Genomic DNA, 21619 nt, shown 5'->3' with positions numbered 1-21619 from the left:
CAGTATGAAGGTCCCGACTGGCTTCTCGTCGAATATAAAGGGAATAATAAATATGCCAGAGAAAAAGTTCCAGAACCTAAAGTCTCATGACTGCCACGTGATTATGACGCATCTGCTTCCGGTTGCATTGAGGGGGCTTCTACCGGAAAACGTCCGATTAGCCATTGTGAAGCTATGTGCATTCCTCAATGCAATCTCTCAGAAGGTGATCGATCCAGAAATCATACCAAGGCTAAGGAGTGATGTGGCGCAATGTCTTGTCAGTTTCGAGCTGGTGTTCCCACCATCCTTCTTCAATATCATGACGCACGTCCTAGTTCATCTAGTCGACGAGATTGTCATTCTGGGGCCCGTATTTCTACACAATATGTTCCCCTTTGAGAGTTTCATGGGAGTCCTAAAGAAATATGTCCGTAACCGCGCTAGGCCAGAAGGAAGCATCTCCATGGGCCATCAAACAGAGGATGTCATTGGGTTTTGTGTTGACTTCATTCCTGGCCTTGAGAAGATAGGTCTCCCTAAATCGCGGTATGAGGGGAGACTGACTGGAAAAGGCACGCTTGGAGGGGGGAACTCAATAATATGCAGGGACGGATATTCTTGGTCTGAAGCACACTACACAGTTCTACAGAACTCTACCTTGGTGACCCCGTATGTCGATGAACACAAGAACAGTCTGCGCTCCAAACACCCGGAGTAGTGTGACGACTGGATTACATGTGAACACATCAGGACTTTCAGCAGTTGGTTGGAAACACGTCTCAGAGGTGACACCACTGTTTGTGATGAGTTGTACTCGTTGTCCAAGAGACCATCTTCGACTGTATTGACTTACAAAGGATACGAGATAAATGAGAATACATTTTACACGATCGCCCAAGATCAAAAGAGCACCAACCAAAACAGCGGTGTCCGCTTTGATGCAGCAACCGAGAGGGGAAAGGACACATATTATGGTTACATAATGGACATATGGGAACTTGACTACGGACATGATTTTAAGGTCCCTTTGTTTAAGTGCAAATGGGTCAATCTGTCAGGAGGCGGGGTACAGGTAGACCCACAGTACGGAATGACAACAGTGGATCTGAACAATCTTGGGTACACTGACGAACCGTTCGTCCTAGCCAATGATGTGGCACAGGTTATCTATGTGAAGGACATGTCTATCAGACCAAGGAAAAGAAAAGATAAGGAAGCGAATACATCATACGATGAGCCAAAGCGGCACATAGTTCTTTCAGGAAAAAGGGACATCGTGGGAGTGGAGGGCAAGACAGACATGTCTGAAGATTATGAAAAGTTTCATGAAATTCCTCCCTTCAAAGTCAAGGCTGACCCAAGCATCCTGATAAACGATGAAGATTATCCATGGTTACGGCGCAATAAGCAAATGACACAAGCGAAGAAAAAGTGAAGACTTTCTCCCGCAACTATTATGATGATAGCATGCCAACTTTGTAATAGACGAGTATGATACCATTGTCCGTTTTGTACAAGAAGTGCATCTAGTTTTTGCCGTAACCCTCTCAACTTTCTTGCACATGCTATGTGGATGAAATGATGATACCATGCCAACTTTCAACCTTTTCAGAGTTCATTTGAAATGCTTTATAAGCCCTGAGTGCAGAGAGGTTAGGCCCGTAAGCCTGCTTTAGAGAGGAGCTCGACAGCTCAGGCGCACCGCACCTTATAAACAGGTGCGGCTCTCTCTTAGCTAGCGAGGTGGGACTAAACTCACCACCACGCCGCTGTGCAAGGCCATTGGTCCCGGTTGGTGGCACGAACCGGGACCAATTCCATCCTTTGGTCCCTGTTGGTGCCACGAACCGGTACTAATGAGGTTGTGGCCCCACGAGCACATTTAGTACCTGTTCGTGGCACGAACCGGTACTAGAGTTTCTTACTAGCTAAGCAGTTTTTTAGTCCCACCTCACTAGCTGAGAGGCACTTGGAGCGGTTTATAAGCCCTGAGTGCAGAGACGATGAAGAAGAGGTGCAATGCTGACGTTGCTTAGCTTCAAGCCTTGAGGAATAAGGTAGATTGCATCGAGCTATGTGCAGTGCAGTCTACACTATTCCGAAAGGCTTGAAGCAAATCAACGCGCATTGCGCCTCTTTTTTATTTTTAATCATTAAAAGCAAAAAGAATTTTCATAAAGAACTTTTTTTGATAGAAACTTTAATAGCAGAAAGAATTATCATAAAGTAAAATAAATAAGTAATTAGAAACAAAATAAAATAAAATAAATAAGTTTTTTGTTGTAAGTAGAAATAAAACAAAATAAATATAGCAAAAAAGAAAATAAAAAAACTAAATACAGCAAAAAGAATTTTCATAAAGAACTAATGGCACTAATAGAAAGTAAAATAAATAAGTAATTAGAAACAAAATAAAATAAAATAAATAAGTTTTTTGTTGTAAGTAGAAATAAAACAAAATAAATATAGCAAAAAAGAAAATAAAAAAACTAAATACAGCAAAAAGAATTTTCATAAAGAACTAATGGCACTAATAGAAAGTTTATATGTTTTCTAAAACTAATGGCACTAACAGACAGTTTATAATTTTGCTGACCTAAAAGCAAAAAGAATTAAAAAAATAAAGCAAAAAACAAAAAAAAAATGCAAAAAATTTAAAAAACTGCCACCTATTGGGCCACCACGGCCTGAATACGACTAGAAACCCAACCTGGGCCAGGATTCAGGCCCGCAGAAGGCCCAATAGGCCAACAGACAGCATAGTGTGAGATTAGGCCCGTAAGCCTGCATTTGAGAGGAGCTCGAGAGGGCAGCTGCAGCGGGGCTTATAAACCACTCCGAGCCCCTCTCAACTAGCGAGGTGGGACTAAACTTTTGGCTGCGACGCGGGCAGCAAGAGGCCTTTGGTCCCGGTTGGTGGCACCAACCGGGACCAATGCCCCCCCCCTTTAGTCCCGGTTGGTGCCACCAACCGGGACCAAAGGCCGCTGAAAAGAGGCCTTTGGTCCCGGTTGGTGGCACCAACCGGGACTAATGCCTACCTTTAGTCCCGGTTGGTGCCACGAACCGGGACTAAAGGATTTGCTATATAAGTCCACACTTAGGAAATTTTCGACATACCTCGCCAGTTGCCCCCGACGCCGCCAGGCTGCCCGTGCTCGCCGTCGCCGCCCGCTCCTCATCGCCGTCGCCCCGCGCCCTTGCCTCGACGGGTCGCTGCCCGGTGCTCGTCGCCGTCGCCCTGCCCCCACGCGCCGCCCCGCCTCGTGCTCCCCTACTCGCGCGCGCCGCCTCGGCGCCCCGAGCCCCACTGCCCGGCCCGCGCGTGCTCGCCGGCGCCCTCGCCGCCCCCGCCCCCGCCCCCGCCGTCGCCATTGTCCTAGCCGCCCCCGCTGTGAGAGCCGCCGCCCCGGCTCTGTTTTTTTATTTTTATTAGTTTAATTTTTTTGTTCATATGTGATGTATATGTGTATGTGGCTATAATGTATATGTGAACAAAAAAATTGTATGTATGTAGATGTTCGAAATGTATGAATATATATGTCAAAAATGTTTTTTTGTTCATAGAAAGTTTTTTGTTCATATATAGAAAAAATTTATATATGACAATGGATATATATTCGATATATATGAGAAATGATGATCCACATGGAAAAGTTTTATATATGCAAAAGTTACAATTTTAGAAAAGTTTTATATATCTAGCTAGGAAGGGAAGAAGAAGAAAAAGAAGGATAGGAAAGAAGAAAATAAGAAGAGGAAAGAAAGAAGAAGAGGAGAGGAAGAAGAGGAGATATAAATAAGAAGAGGAAAAAAGAAGAAAAAGAAGAGGAGAAGAAGAAAGGAATAGAGGAGAAGAAGAAAAAATAGAAAATAATTTTTTATTTTCTATTTTTTCTTCTTCTCCTCTATTCCTTTCTTCTTCTCCTCTTTTTTTTCTTCTTTTTTTTCTTCAATCCTCTCCTCTATTCCTTTCTTCTTCTTTCCTCTTTTTATTTCTTCTTCGTTTTCTTATGTTTTATCGGGTCTGTCGTCGTCGATATATACCCCTCCCGATAACTTCAACACGAGGGGGGGTCGATATACCCCCTCCCCGATAACATTATTTTCCCGTGTATATATGTCGTCGTTGTCGATATAACCCCCTCCTGATAACTTCAACACGTGGGGGGGTCGATATACCCCCTCCCCGATAACATTATTTTCCCGTGTATGTATGTTGTCGTTGTCGATATTACCCCCTCCCGATAACTTCAACACGAGGGGGATAACTTCAACACGAGGGGGGTCGATATACCCCCTCCCCGATAACATTATTTTCCCGTGTATATATGTCGTCGTTGTCGATATAACCCCCTCCTGATAACTTCGACACGTGGGGGGTCGATATACCCCCTCCCCGATAACATTATTTCCCCGTGTATGTATGTTGTCATTGTCGATATTACCCCCTCCCGATAACTTCAACACGAGGGGGATAACTTCAACACGAGGGGGGTCGATATACCCCCTCCCCGATAACATTATTTTCCCGTGTATGTATGTCGTCGTTGTCGATATAAAACCCCCTCCCGATAACTTTAACACATGGGGGGGTCGATATATACCCCCTCCCCGATAACATTATTTTCCCGTGTATGTATGTCGTCGTTGTCGATATATATAACTTCGACATGATGGACGGTCCATATGTATACCCCCTCTCGACCGTGATAACTTATACCACGGGAGCACCCCCCGGCCCTCTCGCTCGACCAAAACTCTCGAGGACACCCAAACCCTAGAAAAAAACGATGTCGGTCTCCTACCCCCTCCCGCCGCGCCCCTACCCTTGAAGCGTTGCCTAGGCCACCCCAAACCCGGAATAAGCTAGGTCTACGTTTGCACTAATATATCCACATGCTGTCATGTTTGTGTAATAATTGCCATGTTGTAATATTTGCAGAAACAATGGAGCACGGACGAGATGAGCAAGCAGAAGAGGTGTTGGGGGACATAATCTTAGCCGGAGGTGATATCTTGTCGTATCTTAATGACAATGATGGTCTGGAAGAACAGGGTGAAGAAGCAGGCTGCGGTGATCGAAGAGTGGAGGAGGAAAGACATGATTATGATGGCTCCGGTGACCCAATGCTGGTGCAAGAAGGAGCCCGTGGTGACGGCTCCGGTGACCGAACAGAGTCCGGCCAGGTAAATATATTAGTTAAGCCTGTGCTGACTAGCTAATTGATGCATTCATTGTTTTGGTATGTACACATATTAATTAACACTCGTCTTTCTTTCTTTTTTTCTAGCCCTCCGGATCGAGCACAACTGCGGTAAAGAGACGAGGCCCGAAGAGAAAGTTGCGCTCGGATGAAAGGTTTGAGATCACAGCAATCGCGCGCGACGGCCAACCGATTGAACCCCTCCGGACAAAGGATGCTTTTGCTGCTCAGTGCGGGGTTCTAGTTAGGGACAAGATCCCGATCAGTATCCACCAATGGTATAAGCCTAAGAAGGAAGACCCTGAGGTGTCTTATGTCAATGATATGCAAAAAGATGATCTTTGGACTGAGCTGAAGGCAAATTTCACCCTACCGCCAGAGGAGGATCCGGAGAAGCCAGTTAAAGAGCAATTAATCAAGTCTCATGCTCTTAAGAAGATGGCAGACCTATTCAGGAGGTGGAAGAATGAGCTGAAAACGTTTGTCGACAAAGAAGAGACACCTGAATTCATCGGCCGGTATGAGAAGATCAGAGATCACTGGCCCGCATTTGTGGCCCACAAGACATCGGAAAAGAGTAAGAAGATGTCAGCGACAAACAAGATGAATGCTGCTAAGAAGAAGCTTCACCATCGCACGGGGTCAGGTGGCTACCTCAAAGCCCGGCCTAAGTGGGCCAAGTCTGAGAGGGATCTGCTTGATAAAGGGATCGAACCACAGATAATGAACTGGCCAGACCGTTGCCGGACTTGGTTCTTTGGGGCTGGCGGAACCTTGGACCCTGTATCAGGGAGGTGTCGTTGGACGGACGAGCAACTTGCAATACCCGTCAAGAAGATTCAGCACTATATCGATGCAGCGCAGCAAGGGACGTTCGTTCCAGACAGAGAGAACGACGAGCTCACAATGGCCCTCGGGAATCCTGAGCACCCTGGACGGACACGAGGCACGCCAGGCTCCGTTCCGTGGAAGGCTGGTTTTCTGGACGCGGGCGGTTACAAAACCCAGGAGAGGAGGAAAAAAGTGGAGCAGATCCAAATTCAGCGTCTGCACGAAAGGGTTCAAGTGCTAGAGGAACGAGACAGCAATAGAGATGCCGAAACTGCCCCCGAAGCTACACCGCCATCTCAGCGTAGAAGCAGCATGGCTTCCACCGAGCTGCCTCAGCTGGAGCATGCGGCTACTCCTAGCTACCCCGTGGATGCTATCACGGAGTCTCAACATTGCCACCTTATGGCGGAATGGCAGAACTTGAAAGTCAAGGCGGCTGTTGGCTCTGTTTTACCTACTGAACCCGGCGCAACCTACCACTGCCGGCAGATTCCAGATGGATATGCTAGGGTGATGGTGGCTGAAATAACAGAGGGATTTGAGGACCTCCAGCTTGACCACCCTACCGGTGAAGGGGAGACTCGGCCGGGTTTAGCTCTAAAGACTCCATGCCTATGGCGGAAGGAGCTCATCAAGCTTCCGAACTGGACGGCTCCGGCGAGTAAGGGCACTCCGCCTCCTCCTCCGCCTCCTCCTCCGGCGAGTGATCAGGGCACTCAGCCTCCTTCTCCGGCGCGTGGCGGCACTCCGCCTCGTTCTCCGCCAGCGCCGGCGCGCCAGAGCAGCCAGCCTCCTCCTTCTCCGCCTCGTCAGCAAGGGCGGAAGAGACCCGCCGCTGCTGCGGCTGCTCCGGCGCATCGTAGTCCTTCTTCTCCGCCTCGTAAGCAAGGAAAGAAGACAGCCGCAGCCGCTCCGTTTGCTCTGCCGGCGTCTAGCAGTACAGCTGCCAGAGGCGGGAGGCAATACAGATTCGGTCCTTCTCTGAAGACTCCAGAGAAGTTACCATATGAGAGGACCGAGGAGGAGAACGCGAAGATCGTGCGAGCCGAAGTGAAGAACTTCTTTGAAGGGGTCAAAGCAAAGAAACATCCACCTCCGGAGGAGAAGGTAGATCCGGTGAAAGCAAAGCGCACTCTGGCTGCCCTGACAAAACCACCAAAGCCTCCGCCAAAAGGCAACTATGAGCGCGTTCTTGCAAAGGCATATGCCGAAGCGGAGCGGTCGGGAAGTACTGTCAGTGATAAAAGGATGAAAGAATGACGAGCTGGGAAAAAAATTGCCCAGCTCGGCGAACAAGAGAACCAATCGTGCCCCCCGCTCAAGGTGTCAAAAGACATCGTCGCTAATGATCCGGGTATGGTGCCCGGTTATACCGATCTTGGAGATTACCTGCCCGACGATGTACATTATGAAATCATGGAGGTGGACGAACACAAATACCATTACGGGAAGCCTCTCGTCAAAGATGTCAAATCTCTAAGCACGATGATGCGAAGACTACATGATTGGTACATGAAAACCTGCAGAGAGTCTGATGGGATGAGTACTTTAACGCTGAGAGTTAAACCGGAGCATGACCTCGTTGGAATTGAACTGCTGAATGTTCCATTTGAGGATTTCTTCCAGTTTTACAATCTAATGTCCCTCGATAAAACAACGATCACTTGCTACTGTCTGTAAGTAGTACTACTTCTGTCATTAAGTCTCTCTATATAGGTCAGCTCTTTCATTGCATGTATTTATACTTATCCTCACTATATTATGCAGATTGAAGATCGCCGAATTGAAGAAAAGACAAATCGGTGATATTGGGTTCATTAACACAAATCTCATAGATGATTATCAGGTTAAATTTCATGCCAAAGAAGCCGAGGCCAACTTGCTACAATCGTTGGTAATAAATCAAAACAAAGATATAATACTCTTTCCTTGCAACTTCAAGTGAGTGTTACTGTCTTCTGCATATTCGGTTTCCCTTTATTAGTCCAGGTTATGGTAATGTAATTGATGACTTATGCATGCATGCACAGCTTCCACTATATTCTCCTAGAGATTAAGCTTGAGCCGGGAGTAGTAACCGTCTTAGACTCGAGACGAAAAGATCCCCAGGACTATGCGAACATGACTCAAATGCTCCAGAAGTAAGTTAAATCGATCATTATCCACCATATCAGCAACTTTGTTCATTTCCTGATATCAAGTAATTGTTTTCTTTGTTTGGCAGGGTTTGGAGAAAATTCACCTCAAAAGCCCCGGGACTGCCGAACCAGCTGCAATTTAGACACCCAAAAGTAAGTACTATAGTAGCATGTTCCGCGCATCTCCTAGTGATTCAAGCGCTAGTTTGATCAATACCATTTAGCATGCTTGCTTATCAGTTTGATTGACCTCTATTTCTTGTAAAGTGGTTGTGGCAGCAACCCGGGAATAATTACTGTGGATACTACATTTGCGAGTCCATCCGCTACCATACCTGTGAGCGGGGCTACACTGAAGAACAATATGAAGTGCGTAAGCAATAATATTCACAATTTTATTTTATTACCATCATTTGTGTTGAGTTTCATTTATTCATATATATATATATATATATATATATATATATATATATATATATATATATATATATATATATATATATATATATATATATATATATATATATATATATATATGTATTGACCCCCTTCTTCAAATTAGATTTTTCGGAAGCGGGATGAACTCCTAGCACCAGATCGTATGCGAGGAATTCAAGAGGAATTGGCGGCATTCTTCCTTGACCACGTGATCGCTGAAAACGGAGAATACTATGTGGACCCTGTGTTCCTATAATATAATTAGGAGATTGTATTGTAAGAGATAATTATTGTATATATGTAGCCGGTAGTGTCGGATAGATATACGAGAACTTATTGTTCGACCAATATCTCGGAGAAGGAGAGGTGGTCGATATCACTTCTCTCTGTATGCATATATATACATATACATATATATATATATATATATATATATATATATATATATATATATATATATATATATATATATATATATATATATATATATATATATATATATATATATGTTCATGACGATCTTCTGTTTTCTTCATTTGATTACTAGCTAGCGTGTCTACTCCTCTCCATACGTATATAGTACGTAGCGTCGACAAAGCACGGAGATAAGAGAGGACACTTCTCTCTATTAATTAGCTAGCTAACACAATATATGAAACACCTAAATTAACCCCCCCAAAACCCCTAAACCACCCCCTTTCAAAAAAAAACAAAAACCTCAGTTTCTGCCAGGTGCTGACGCGTGGATGCCTATTGGTCCCGATTGGTGGCACCAATCGGGACCAAAGGCCCTCCTGCCTGGGCTCCCCTCACCGGCCACGTGGACGGCCTTTAGTCCCGGTTCGTGTAAGAACCGGGACTAAAGGGCTAGGGCATTAGTAACGACCCTTTAATCCCGGTTCCAGAACCGGGACTAAAGGCCCTTATAAACCGGGGTAAAAGCCCCTTTTCCTACTAGTGCAAGTCATCAAGTGTATGTTACACCTTTTTGTCCTAAGTCACCGTGTCGTGTTTAGCTTTCTGTTGCTCAGCGACAAGTTTGTTATTGTCTCACGTGAGCACATAGTTAACTAAACTAACCGATCGATGATCACTTGATGATGCGTGGCCTCGTAAACCCAGCACGGCCCCGCCGCGCGGTATCCCAACTGCCAAGCAGTACGTCTTGGAGAGAGGACATGGGAACACTGATTCACTCAATCAATGTCCCAGTCCCTAATACTGTGGCTCCATATTAAGTTGCACCCCCAAATATAGTAGCAGCAGCCTCGTGACAGCTAAACGCCAACGCCACAGCCCCTCCGGCGGCCATCGCCGGCAACAATGCGTGTGTTCCGATCGATGCACGTACGCATGCATGCATCCATGCATGGCCCAGTGATGCTTTGCTTTGCACCCAACGCACTGATCGCCGGGACCGGCCGAGCATTCATGTGCCGGCCGGCCGCGCGCGCTGGCCGTCCTCTCCTCTCCGTCGTCTCAGGCCACGTAGTACACGCGCGCACAGTCGAGAAGATTAATGGTGCCGCAAAAGCCTTGGGGGATCGACGAAGATCGATCGATCGATGTGCCGGCGCGGCCGACATGCATGGTCACCCCGCGCCGCGCGGGGGGCACGGCAGACCGGACGGCCGTACGGCGGCGCGGAGAGATCACACAGCTAGCGCCAGTTAGATCGGCGGGCCGGCTTTCCCCTGCGCACGGTGTGTGTACGCATCATGTTATGTCAGTAGTTTCGATCGTTGAGCACGTAGTAGTACTGGATCAAAAAGAGGCCCCCAGCCAGCGTGCCGCTAGAGCACAGGGTCGAGGGACATGGACATCTATTCATGCATGCAACGCATGTGCCGCGGCGTTAGCTACCTCTGGCTCTGCCTGAATTATTGGCGATCTCCGTTCTGTGATACTAGTAGTAGGAGTACCAGCTAGCTCACTTACCCACGGCAGCTAGGCCTGCAGCTAGCCAAAGCTCAACTAACTGTAAAGGTTAACACTTGCCGTAAAACTGTCCTGTGGGAGGAGTACACGCATAGTAGTAGCATGCAGATGCAGGCCGACCGAGTTAATGAACTTCTCCTATAGCTGACACAGTCGCCTTAATTAATTCGACAGTTATATCTGGATCGAGCGGGAGGGGATTAATGAATGTGTCAGTCGATCGTCGTCACAGCACAGCATCACCATGCATGCCCTGTGCTGCGTCCTACTCGTAGCACCCTGCACCGCACGGACGTACGTGCATGGTGGTGCAGGTCAAGGCCATGCATGCCATGCATCACGTACATCCATCCTATACTCCTACACTATAGAGTGTGGACCGTGACACCGTATGCAGTGGAGGCTAGCTGGCGTTGGATCGATCGTCGGTGCATATGGTCACCACGTGCGTACACAAAACGTACGTGTAAACCCCACCGTTACAAGCGCCGCTAGCTAGCTATTGCACGCGCACGCCAAAAGGGCTGGTCGATGTCGATCGAGATGGATCCAGCGCGTGCCTACGAACGTACGTACGTGGTACGCAGAAACCTGTTGCCGATCGTACGCCCCACACATGGAGGGAACCACATCGCATCAATCAAATCCGGCCGGCAGGGGCTGCGGTAATTATTCGGGCAGGCTTTGCATGCATGCAAGTTGCGACAGTGGAATAGCTAGGCAGGCACGAGCTCGATCGCAACGGCAGCCGTATCCTACGCGAGGAATGCTAGACCTACTACTAGTACGTAATAATAGTATGAATTACGGGTTTAATGCTACACCTACGTAAAGGTCCTACCTAAGCTTGTAATTAACCTTCCATAAATTCTCTAATTGTTTTAATTGGAGAAGTTAATTAGGAAGTTTACATAACCGCCCGTGGACGTAGGATCTTCGCTTCTCCGTACACCGATCGCTGGCTAGCTGCATGCACTGCAAGCTACGCTCGCCGGGGCCGGGCCGGCTGTGTTAGTAGCGCGCAAGGTGGTCCTATCAGGACGGATCGATCGAATTCCGATTCGAGATCTCTGCCCCGACAGGCCTATAAACGCCGTGCCCATCGACCGCAGCGCTAAAGCGGCAGAGCCTGTGACGGGGATCAATTCGATCGGACGTACCGCGGACAAATTTATGGATATGATGGGAGCCGCGAGCCCGGCCGGCCGGCTACCGGCTTCGGTCCCCCTCCGATCGCCGGCCCATGGCTAGGCACACGCACACGTAGACATGGTCGGTCCGGATTTTTTGCTCAAAAGAACCACCTGGCCAACGAAATTGTCAGAAAAGACCCCCTTTGGATGCAATTAACAAAAAAGACCCCCTCGGCCGTGGCGGCAAGCGCGCCAGCCGACACGTGGCCCCTGCCGCCACGTGCGGAGGCGGGAGGTGGGTCCTGCCGCCTTTGGGAGTGGCGGCCTCTTCTTTTTGGCCAGACGATTAGACAGCGCAGGGTATCTCCTCTGTATATATAGAATATGTAAAAGAGAGAGCATGCATCTATGGGACGTGGTGTACACGAACTAGAAATCTGGCTAGCTTTTGTACGTGCATATCTAGCCCTCTTTTGGTGATTATTTCTCTTAGATCAAAGTATAAAACTTCAATCTATTTGCACCACTGTATTCTCCACGATGAGCTCTACAAATAGAGTCTAATATTGAATATATTCTTTCTTTCATAAATTTCTAGCAATACATGGGACACATACGTCGTAGAGTAGCTCATTGCAAAACCAATGCATGTGTCAACGCAGGTGACATGCAACTGCCGAAAGCCACCGAAATCACCAGTTGGTGGTGTCCCGTCGGGCGCGCAGCAGCAGCACCTGCCGCCAGCGGGCGTGGCGGCAGCAACACGTGGCCCAAGCTGCCGCCTCAGGCAGTGGCGGCGGGGCCACCTCCTGTGTCCCGTTCCGTTCCAGCTCTCGCTCAGCCAAAAAATATGTTACGCGGCGCCTGCCGCCTGGCGCCGTGGCGGCAGGGCTGGCCGCCTCCACACATGGCGGCAGGTGCCACGTGTCGGCTGGCGCCCCTGCCGCCACGGCTGAGGGGGTCTTTTTTGTCAATTTTATCCGGAGGGGGTCTTTTCTGGCAATTCCGTTGAGCAGGTGGTCCTTTTCGACAAAAAATCGTAGGTCCGTTCTAGAGCCACCGCCGTAGATGATTCATTTCACGAGTCATCTGATGGTCTGAACCTATTGAATCTGCGGTGGGAATGTGATCAAAGCCTTCTGAGCCTTACATTCCCCGTACACATTGCCCAGGTTCTTCGACCCGGCGAACTGCCCACGCAACGCGCATGCAGCTGCGCTCCATGCTGACCGATCGATCGAACCTGTCGCGCGCGTATGTCCGCCCCGCGTGCCGCGCCCACACGACGCCCGGCGGACGCGCGGCACCATGCATACTCCCGCGCGCGGGCGCCCGCGGCCCGGCAGGTGTGCACCGCTCCCTCCCTGCGCCACGCCATCATAGCAGCAGCGTCACGTACGCATGCGTTGAGTCACTCTGCACTACCGGAACAGGGCTCTACCCTGACGGCCTAAACAATGCCGACGGCCCCCGTCGGCCTATACCGAGCTATGTCGACAACCAAGGCCAGACAGTCGGCGTATCCAAGCCGTCTGGCTATCTCCAGGTATGCCGACGGGCGTCGTCGGCACAGAGAAGCCGTTGGCATAGCTCTGTGTACGCCTACGGCAGCCGTCGGCATAGATGTGGGCCCGGGGACCCGGCGTGTGACAGGCGGTTCACGCTGTCAGCTCTATACCGACAGCAGGAACGGTGGCCGCCGACATAGCTTGCGTCCACGTCATCGATCCGCTGCACCTGCCATGTCATCGATCCGAGGCACGGACCTCAGTTACCCCGGTCGCAGCTATGCCGTATATATATTTTTTACTTTTTGTATATATTTTTAAATTTCTTTATGTGTTATTATTTGATTAACGTAAATGTAGCATATGTAAATATAAACATGCATACATTATTTATCGATTTGGTGAAGAATTTTCCATAGATTATGAATATGTAGTTTGTATTTTTTCGAGTATGTTAATAATGTGACCTCATGTTCTTTTGAATATAGGTCCTTATACTTTATTAAAATAAAAAACAACTATGCCGACGGAAGTGTTGTGGCGGTTGCAAACACCCGGGACGCGTCTCCGGAGTGTGACCCCCTCTCACGTCCGGGGTGTGCCCCCCTCACGGACGGCGCCGCTACAGGCACCTGGAGGGGGGAAACGACCGCGTCGGGTCAATACGGAGGGGATCTTGCTCTGGGTTTGGCCCGGACGTTGCTCCCAAGTGTTCCTATGGGCTGACCAGTCACAACCGGTCGAGAGGTCCACTGGTCAAAACCCGTCCGGGGAAAGTCAAAGAGTTAGATCTCGTGGTCAACCGCTCCAGGGTTAGGCGGGACGGGGGCTTGGGGGTAGAAATGCCACCGGAGCGTCGCACCGGGCCCTCATACATTCCTTAAAGTGTGGTTGCATGTCTGAAGAGGCAACACACGGCTCCGGGGTGTGGCCCCCCTCATGGATGGCGCCGCTGCCGGCACTTGGAGGGGGGAAACGACCGCGTCGGGTCTCACGGAGGGAATCTTGCTGTGGGTTTGGCCCGGACATTGCTCCCAAGTGTTTCTATGGGCTGACCGATCACAACCGGGTGGAGTGGTCCACTGGTCAAAGCCCGTCCGAGAAAAATCAAAGGGTTAGATCTCGTGGTCAACCGCTCCAGGGTTAGGCGGGACGGGGGCCCTGGGGGGTAGCAATGCCACCGGAGCGTCGCACCGGGCCCTCATACATGCCTTAAGGTGTGGTGGCATGTCTGAAGAGGCAGGACGCGGCTCCGGGGTGTGGCCCCCTCACGGGCTGTCGGCATCGAGGGTTGTTCCATAGTGTCGCATTGCATGCTCCCTGAGTGCAGGGCAGTCATTCACCAGTTATTCGACGAGTTATATTGCACGCAGGTTAGAAACTTGGAGCGCATGGTGGGCTTTAGTGCAAGAATTTTCAAAGTGTTGCGCCACGGTCTCAAACTTGGCATGCCTCTGGCGAGAAGGTTAATGGCCAATCACAGCGCGTCCGCTGGCAGCCATGTAGATGTGTTTGTCGAGCTGGTCACGCTCTAAACGACCGTTGCAATGTTGCTGATACTCAACACCCCCCACCCAGCGGTCTATCCGCAGTCCTTGAACTGTTGCGCAACCCCCACCCCCACCCCCACCCCAACCCCACCCCACTCAGCTGTTGCAAAACCCGTAGTCAGCCATCCGAAAAAAAACCACAGATGCAACTGATTGTCGCACATAGGCCACATGCATATAAAATATAAAATACTTAATAAAACAACCAAAAAAATAAAACAAATGCAGGCATATAAAATATAAAATTGTACTACTTAATAAACAATAAGAAAAAACAAATGCAGACATATAAAATATTAAATAATTAATATAACACCTGCAGGTTCACCGGCCACATACAGATAAAATATATCTTAGGCCAACTCCACCGCGCGACCCCAAACGGACGTCCGGTTTGGCCGGATTTTGTCCCTTTGGGTAGGGCGATGGGGTCGTGTCCGGGCCTGTCCTGGGATGCGGTGGTCATGCGCCCAGTGCGCGGCCGCGGCCGTTTGCCCCATCCTGTCCGCCAGGGCCAAAATTGCCCATATTTTCATATCAAAACTAGTTTGCACGTCCAAATATTAATTGTCTGAAAATAAAAATAGTTTTACAACCCAACCGAAATTGTCTCTAATAAAATAGTTTTATAACCAAATCGAAATTGTCTTGAATGAACATAAAATGAACCAATACATCTATTGGTTGCCGATGTGATCCCACACGTGCTCAACCAAGTCATTTTGAAGATCCAAATGAGTGTGCCAATCACGCAGCTCACGATGGAATTGGGCAAACTGTTCAAATGTGGCCGGTTCTTGGTGCAGGGGCTCAACATTTTCACCTTGATAATCAAATCCTTGGTCGAAGATACTCTCATCACGCTCGTCCTCGACGATCATGTTGTGCATGATCACACAAGAAGTCATCACCTCCCAAAGCTTCCTTTCATCCCATGACAGTGCAGGGTTTCGAACGATACCCCACCGGGGTTGAAGCACACCTAAAGCACGTTCCACATCCTTTTTAGCACTCTCTTGTATTTGGGCAAATCTCTTTCTCTTCTCACCTTGGGAGTTTGAGATTGTCTTCACAAAAGTTGACCACTGAGGATATATACCATCAGCTAGATAGTATCCCTTGTTGTACTGGTGGCCGTTGATCTCAAAGTTGACAGGTGGGGAGTGGCCTTCTGCAAGCCTTGTGAAGACTGGAGAACTCTGCAACATGTTGATATCATTGTGAGAACCTGCCATACCAAAGAAAGAATGCCATATCCAAAGATCCTGCGAAGTCACCGCTTCTAATATGATAGTGCATGCTTTGACATGCCCCCCTTGCACTGGCCCTGCCAAGCAAATGGACAGTTCTTCCACTCCCAGTGCATACAATCTATGCTGCCAAGCATGCCTGGAAAGCCTCTAGCTGCGTTGGTCGCCAACAATCTCTCTATATCCGCGGCAGTTGGCTGCCTCAAGTACTCCGGGCCAAACACCTCGATCACAGCCTGGCAGAACTTGTACATCGACATCAGACATGTTGTCTCACTCATACACACATACTCATCCACCAGATCGCCTGGAATTCCATATGCAAGCATGCGTGTAACATCCCAAATTTTCAATTTGGAATGTTATACATAGGTCATTCATGCATATCATATTTTATTGCATTTTCGTTTGCGATCCTCGAAATTCTAAGCAACTCAAGGACCCTCGGGGAGAGTTGGGGATTTCACGATTTTCATATTTGAATTTTTTTATCAAATATTGAAACAAGGATCACTTTGGTTTTAATTTATTTTCTCTTCGAAAATATTTCATATCAAAATATATATATGAGAGGAGATAATATGACTTCTCCAAAATAAATGAAATATTGGAGGAAAAATATTAAAATCAAATATTTGATTTTATTCGGATTTTATTGCAATTTTATTTGAATTAGGAAAAAATACGCGTTTTTCAAAATTTCATTTTAGGCCCAAATAAATGTTCACCTTGTCCGACATATTTTTAAAGGACGGGGAAAATTTATTTCAAGATTTTTTGAGTCTGTTTAGTATTTCTTTTCTTTGTTTTTCTGCGCGGAATTATTTAAAAAAAAGTGAACCGACCTACGGGCCGTATCCGGCTCGGACTCCTCAGGCCCCCCTTTATAAGCCGCCCCCCTGCCCCGCCAGCCCGCCGCCGCCGAGCCGCCGCGCCGCCCATCGCCGCCCCGCCGCGCCGCCGGAACCCCGCCGAGCCGCCGCCGTTGACCGGTCGGTTTCTTCGGTTAACCCCGGTTTTATTTTTTTATTTTTTTTCTTTTTGGTTTAATTCGTTAGATCGGTTCTTCTGTCGGTTTATTTATTTAGCGGACGTTCGTCCGTTCGTTCGTTTAAACGAACGCCGTTCACCCGTTAGTCACAGACAGCGAACGTTCGTTCGTTAGCCTGTTCGTCAGTTTTTCTTTTTTCAGGGTTTTTCGCGATTATTTCTGATCGAGATTTCCCCGATTTTCGTTTTAGTTTATCTTTTCGCTCGTTTATCGGAATCAGGCGATTCAAGCGCCTAGATCTTCGTCTCGAAACCCTCTTTCTGTTTAACCAACTTGAACAAGATTTTGGTACTGTAAAATTTGACTTTAGTCCAGATTAGTAATCGGATGTTGTTGCTTGCGCAGTTTGAGTTTCGTTGCTCCGTTTGAATTGATTCTTTTTGCAAACCGGAGTTCTTAAGTTGAAGTTTCTGGTTAGATTTTCTTATTTGAGTTTTACCCGTGCATCTTTGCTTGATTGCTTATGTGAGTTATTGTTTGTTTGCGATAGAATTCCCGGAGTGCGAAGCGTGCTACTACGAGTCCCTAGGTTTTGCGGATCGTCAGCAAGGCAAGTAACACATTGATCATACTCTTTTCATACCCAGTTTTTATGCATTAGTTACAATCCTCAAACATTGCATGAGTAGGATCTCTTAACATGTGGGTTTGGGAAGTAGTTGATGAGGTAGAACCTATTACCTGTTTTATTATCAAACCCTGGGAGTTACTTCTACGTATGCTTATATTGCTATGCTATGCTCGTAGACGTGGATTGGGTTTGAGTGTATCCATGACAGATGTGAGTGGTTAATTAATGGTTCAACTTAAGGTGGCAACTTTAATACACATCTGGGTGGATTGCTTGTTTGGGCACCTGGGGAATCCAGTGTTGTCCTAGGAGATCCCGGGGATATACCGCGTGATCCTCCTACGGTCCGCCACCCAGGCTCAAAGGGATCGTGAGATATTTCATGCTAGAAACTACCGTGTGCAGCCACAAGCCATTATGGGCTCTGGCATAGTTGAGTATGTTGTGTGACCTCTTTCAGTGGTGGGCTAGCAGATGTAGAGGGAAGTAGGTGTAACTGTCCACCCGGAGTAAAGAGTTAATGCTTCTGAAAGACTGTGTCTCGGTCATCCGTTTCTCAAACACCATGTAGTGCGAGAAATCCAACGGAGGCAATCGAGTCTTGTAGGGAAAAGTGCGCAAACCTCTGCAGAGTGTACAAACTAATCATGGTTAGCCGTGTCCCCGGTTATGGACATCTTGAGTATCTAGTACTTGGATTATCCTACTGTATCTCATCACTCTAATTTAAATTGTTGGGTTGATAATTCCTTTTAATTGGGATTGAGTTGGAGGTACCTTCTCAATGATGTTTCAACTACCATGATAGTTAAATAAAATTTATTCCTTTGTTGTAGGGAAAAATTGGCTTTTCGCAAAATCATATAACCAGAGAGCCTCCACCAGCCATATATGCACATAGTGATAGCATTTGTCTGTTCATTGCTCTACTGTGTTATATTGCCAGCATATTCCATGTGCTGACCCGTTTTCGGGCTGCAACGTATTATGTTGCGGACTTTTCAGACGAGTAAAGGTGCGATAGGTCGTTGTCATGCACTCAGCTATGCCGTTGGAGTTGATGGACTCACTTTATCTTCCAAGTCTTCCGCTGTTATCGTGTTAGATGGCCTTAAGCCATATTTATTGTAATAAGTTCTCTTTGGAGACATTTGATATAATAAGTGTGTGATTGCTACTCTGTTATAAATCCTTCGAGTATTGTGTGTGTCAGCATTACCGATCCAGGGATGGCACTGAAGCATAGAGACTTGACCGTCTGAGGTCGGGTCGCTACAAGATGGTATCAGAGCACACGTTGAATGTAGGACACGGCCACTAAGAAAAGCCATAGGTCACTCTTCTCTACTCGTTTCTGACTCCTCTCCATTTTGTACTCTTTAGGATGGCGGATTCGAGGAACAAGTTTGCACAACCGGATGAAGACACCCCCTTTGGACGACACTTGAAGGAAGTCATTAGATACCTGAACATTGGAATACCAAGCTTCACCGGGACCTACAACGCCACATTACCAGAAGAGGAGCGCTGGATGATTCAAGTTCAAGTTCCAGGAAGGACATTCACGCCAGTCACAGAGCCCATAGAGTTTTCCTTTGATGCACCCACCTGGAGTCTAGGAAAGAGCATGGCAGCCCACATCGCCATGGGACGCATCGGCGAAGTTTACCACAAGGATCTCAAGGATACTATCTACTAGATATGTGGGCGCCGAGATGAGCAATGGGCGATAGTCAGCACCAGGAAGGACAGGTCCATTGCAGCATTCATCCAGGAGCTAAACCAACACATTCGACGCCAGGAGAACCAGATGTGCGCAGGCATGATAGATTTAAAGAAGGCGATGACAAGGATCACTGAGCTTGAAGAGGAACTCAAGGCTACATGCGACGATTATGAAGAGGAAATCATCATACTGGTGGAGAAGAATGTCGACCTGACAAAGAAGCTAGGAGTATTCATGGGAGATCCCGCACCAGGAGGAGAAGACGACGGACCCAAGGAGATTCGTTCCGAAGACTACATCATCATCGACGACACCGACTCCGACCTTGACGATAGTGATGATGATTATGAAGACGAAGCTGGAGCGGACATCATGGAGTCTTCCACCGATCAATATTTCTAGTAGACCACCATATGATCAGTAGTATTTCCCCCATGTAAATAGTATAGTCCGAGCACTGTAACGATAGTTAGATCGATTGTATGCCCTTGCTTGATTGATTGAGTGATATGATTGTGTTTGTCTCATGTGCATATGGGTAGTGTTTTCTCACTAGACCTAATTTCTATTCTACTCTCTTCCCTCTAAACCCATCAGATGCCTCCGAGACGTGACACCGGATTTGTCTTCCCACCGGAGATCACGCAGTTGATCCAGCAGCAGAATGCCTTGATGCAGATATTAGTCCAGAACCAAGGCAACAACAACAACAACAACAACAATAACAACCCTCCTCCAGTTGACAACTTATCCCGGTTTCTGAGGTTACAGCCGCCGGTGTTTTCCAGTAGCACCGAGCCAATAGTTGCGGATGACTGGCTACGCAGGATAGGAAGGGAGTTGACCACCGCAGGTTGCACGGATGCAGAGAAAGTGCGTTTTGCCGCACATCAGTTGGATGGACCAGCAGCCTCATGGTGAGAGAATTACACAGCCACTTTTCCCATAGCCAATGTCACTTGGGATCAATTTCAACAAGCATTCCGCACAGCCCATGTCTCAATTGGAGCTATGAGCATGAAGAAGCGTGAGTTTCGCAACTTACGCCAGGGAAATCGTACTGTGGCTCAGTACGTAGATGAGTTTAGTAAGCTATCTCGTTATGCCCCTGATGATGTGGCCACAGATGCCGCGAAGCAGGAGAAGTTTATGGAAGGGCTAAATGATGAGATGAGCATGCATTTGATGGTGGCAACATTCAACAACTACCAGGAGTTGGTAGACAAAGCGAAGGGAAGCAGCAGCAGATTGAGAGCCGCAAGAGGAAGTATGGACAAGGAAAGTACAATTCTGGAGCTCAGCAGAAGCCTCGTTTCACCCCGAACTCGGGAGGACTTGTCCATAACCATGGAGGCCACACCCACAATGGAGGAAGTTCCCATAACCACAATGGCCCCAAGAATGGAAACGGGAATGGAGCAGGCAGCAATCAGAACCGCTCTAACCTAGCCACACCCGCCAAGAAGGATCAAAGTCACGTTACTTGTTTCACGTGCGGGAAGACTGGGCACTACGCCAACGATTGTCCAGAATTGAAGAACATAAATGGCAATGGAAGCGCTGGGAAGAAGCCAAACCCTTTCAATAGGGGACAAGTGAACCACGTGAACGTGGAGGAAGTTGAGGAGCAGCCTGATGCAGTTATCGGTAAGTTTTTGGTTAAGTCTTTTACTACAATTGTTCTTTTCGATACTGGTGCATCGCATTCATACATATCAAGGGGATTCGTGGATAAGTATAAGTTGCCCACTAAGGTACTTAGGACACCAATGTTAGTAAGTTCGCCAGGAGCGGAATATATGGCAAGACAAGGATGTTATCAGATGCCATTGACCATTGGAAGCCATGTTTTCCCCTCAGACCTGATAATTTTGAAGTCGCAAGGATTGGATGTGATACTAGGAATGGATTGGCTATCGATGTATGGAGGAAACATCGATTGCGCGAGTAAGTCGATTTTGCTCACTACCCCGGATGGAAAAAGGATCGAGTATGTATCCAGGCATGCGCCGAGGAGGACTCAAGTAAATTCTCTCACGGGAGTTGTTCAGGAGGAAGTGCCGGTAGTAAAGGATTACCCGGATGTATTTCCGGAGGAGTTACCAGGCATGCCACCAGATCGAGACATTGAGTTTTTGATAGAGCTGTTGCCAGGCACCGGGCCTATATCAAAGAGACCATACCGAATGCCCGCAAACGATCTGGAGGAGATTAAGAAACAAATTAAGGAATTGTTGGAGAAAGGTTACATTCGACGAAGTTCATCACCATGGGGAGCCCCAGTGCTCTTGGTTGA

At 47.8% G+C, this 21619-nt stretch overlaps 1 protein-coding gene across 1 annotated transcript; it reads right to left on the bottom strand.

Moving 5' to 3' along the window:
- Window positions 1–15402: 15402 nt before the first annotated feature.
- LOC109747458 (uncharacterized) lies at window positions 15403–16229 on the bottom strand. The gene is made up of 2 exons (XM_073497785.1): window positions 16094–16229; window positions 15403–15953 (listed from the first exon to the last, which is right to left on the bottom strand). The coding sequence occupies exons 1-2, from the start codon at window positions 16227–16229 to the stop codon at window positions 15403–15405; spliced, it is 687 nt and encodes a 228-aa protein (XP_073353886.1).
- Window positions 16230–21619: the final 5390 nt, after the last annotated feature.

The sequence above is a fragment of the Aegilops tauschii genome, chromosome 4, assembly GCF_002575655.3.
Source record: "Aegilops tauschii subsp. strangulata cultivar AL8/78 chromosome 4, Aet v6.0, whole genome shotgun sequence".
NCBI classification, from domain to species: Eukaryota; Viridiplantae; Streptophyta; class Magnoliopsida; order Poales; family Poaceae; genus Aegilops; species Aegilops tauschii.
The sequence above is the reverse complement of the archived record's forward strand: the minus strand, read 5'-3'. Positions and strand labels throughout refer to the sequence as shown.

Excerpts from the sequence above, each read along its gene's own strand:
- LOC109747458 (XM_073497785.1), bottom strand. The coding sequence starts at position 16,229 with ATGTACAAGTTCTGCCAGGCTGTGATCGAGGTGTTTGGCCCGGAGTAC. Across the intron at positions 15,954-16,093 it reads CATGCTTGGCAGCATAGATT|GTTCTCACAATGATATCAAC; the intron begins GTATGCACTGGG and ends TTGGTATGGCAG.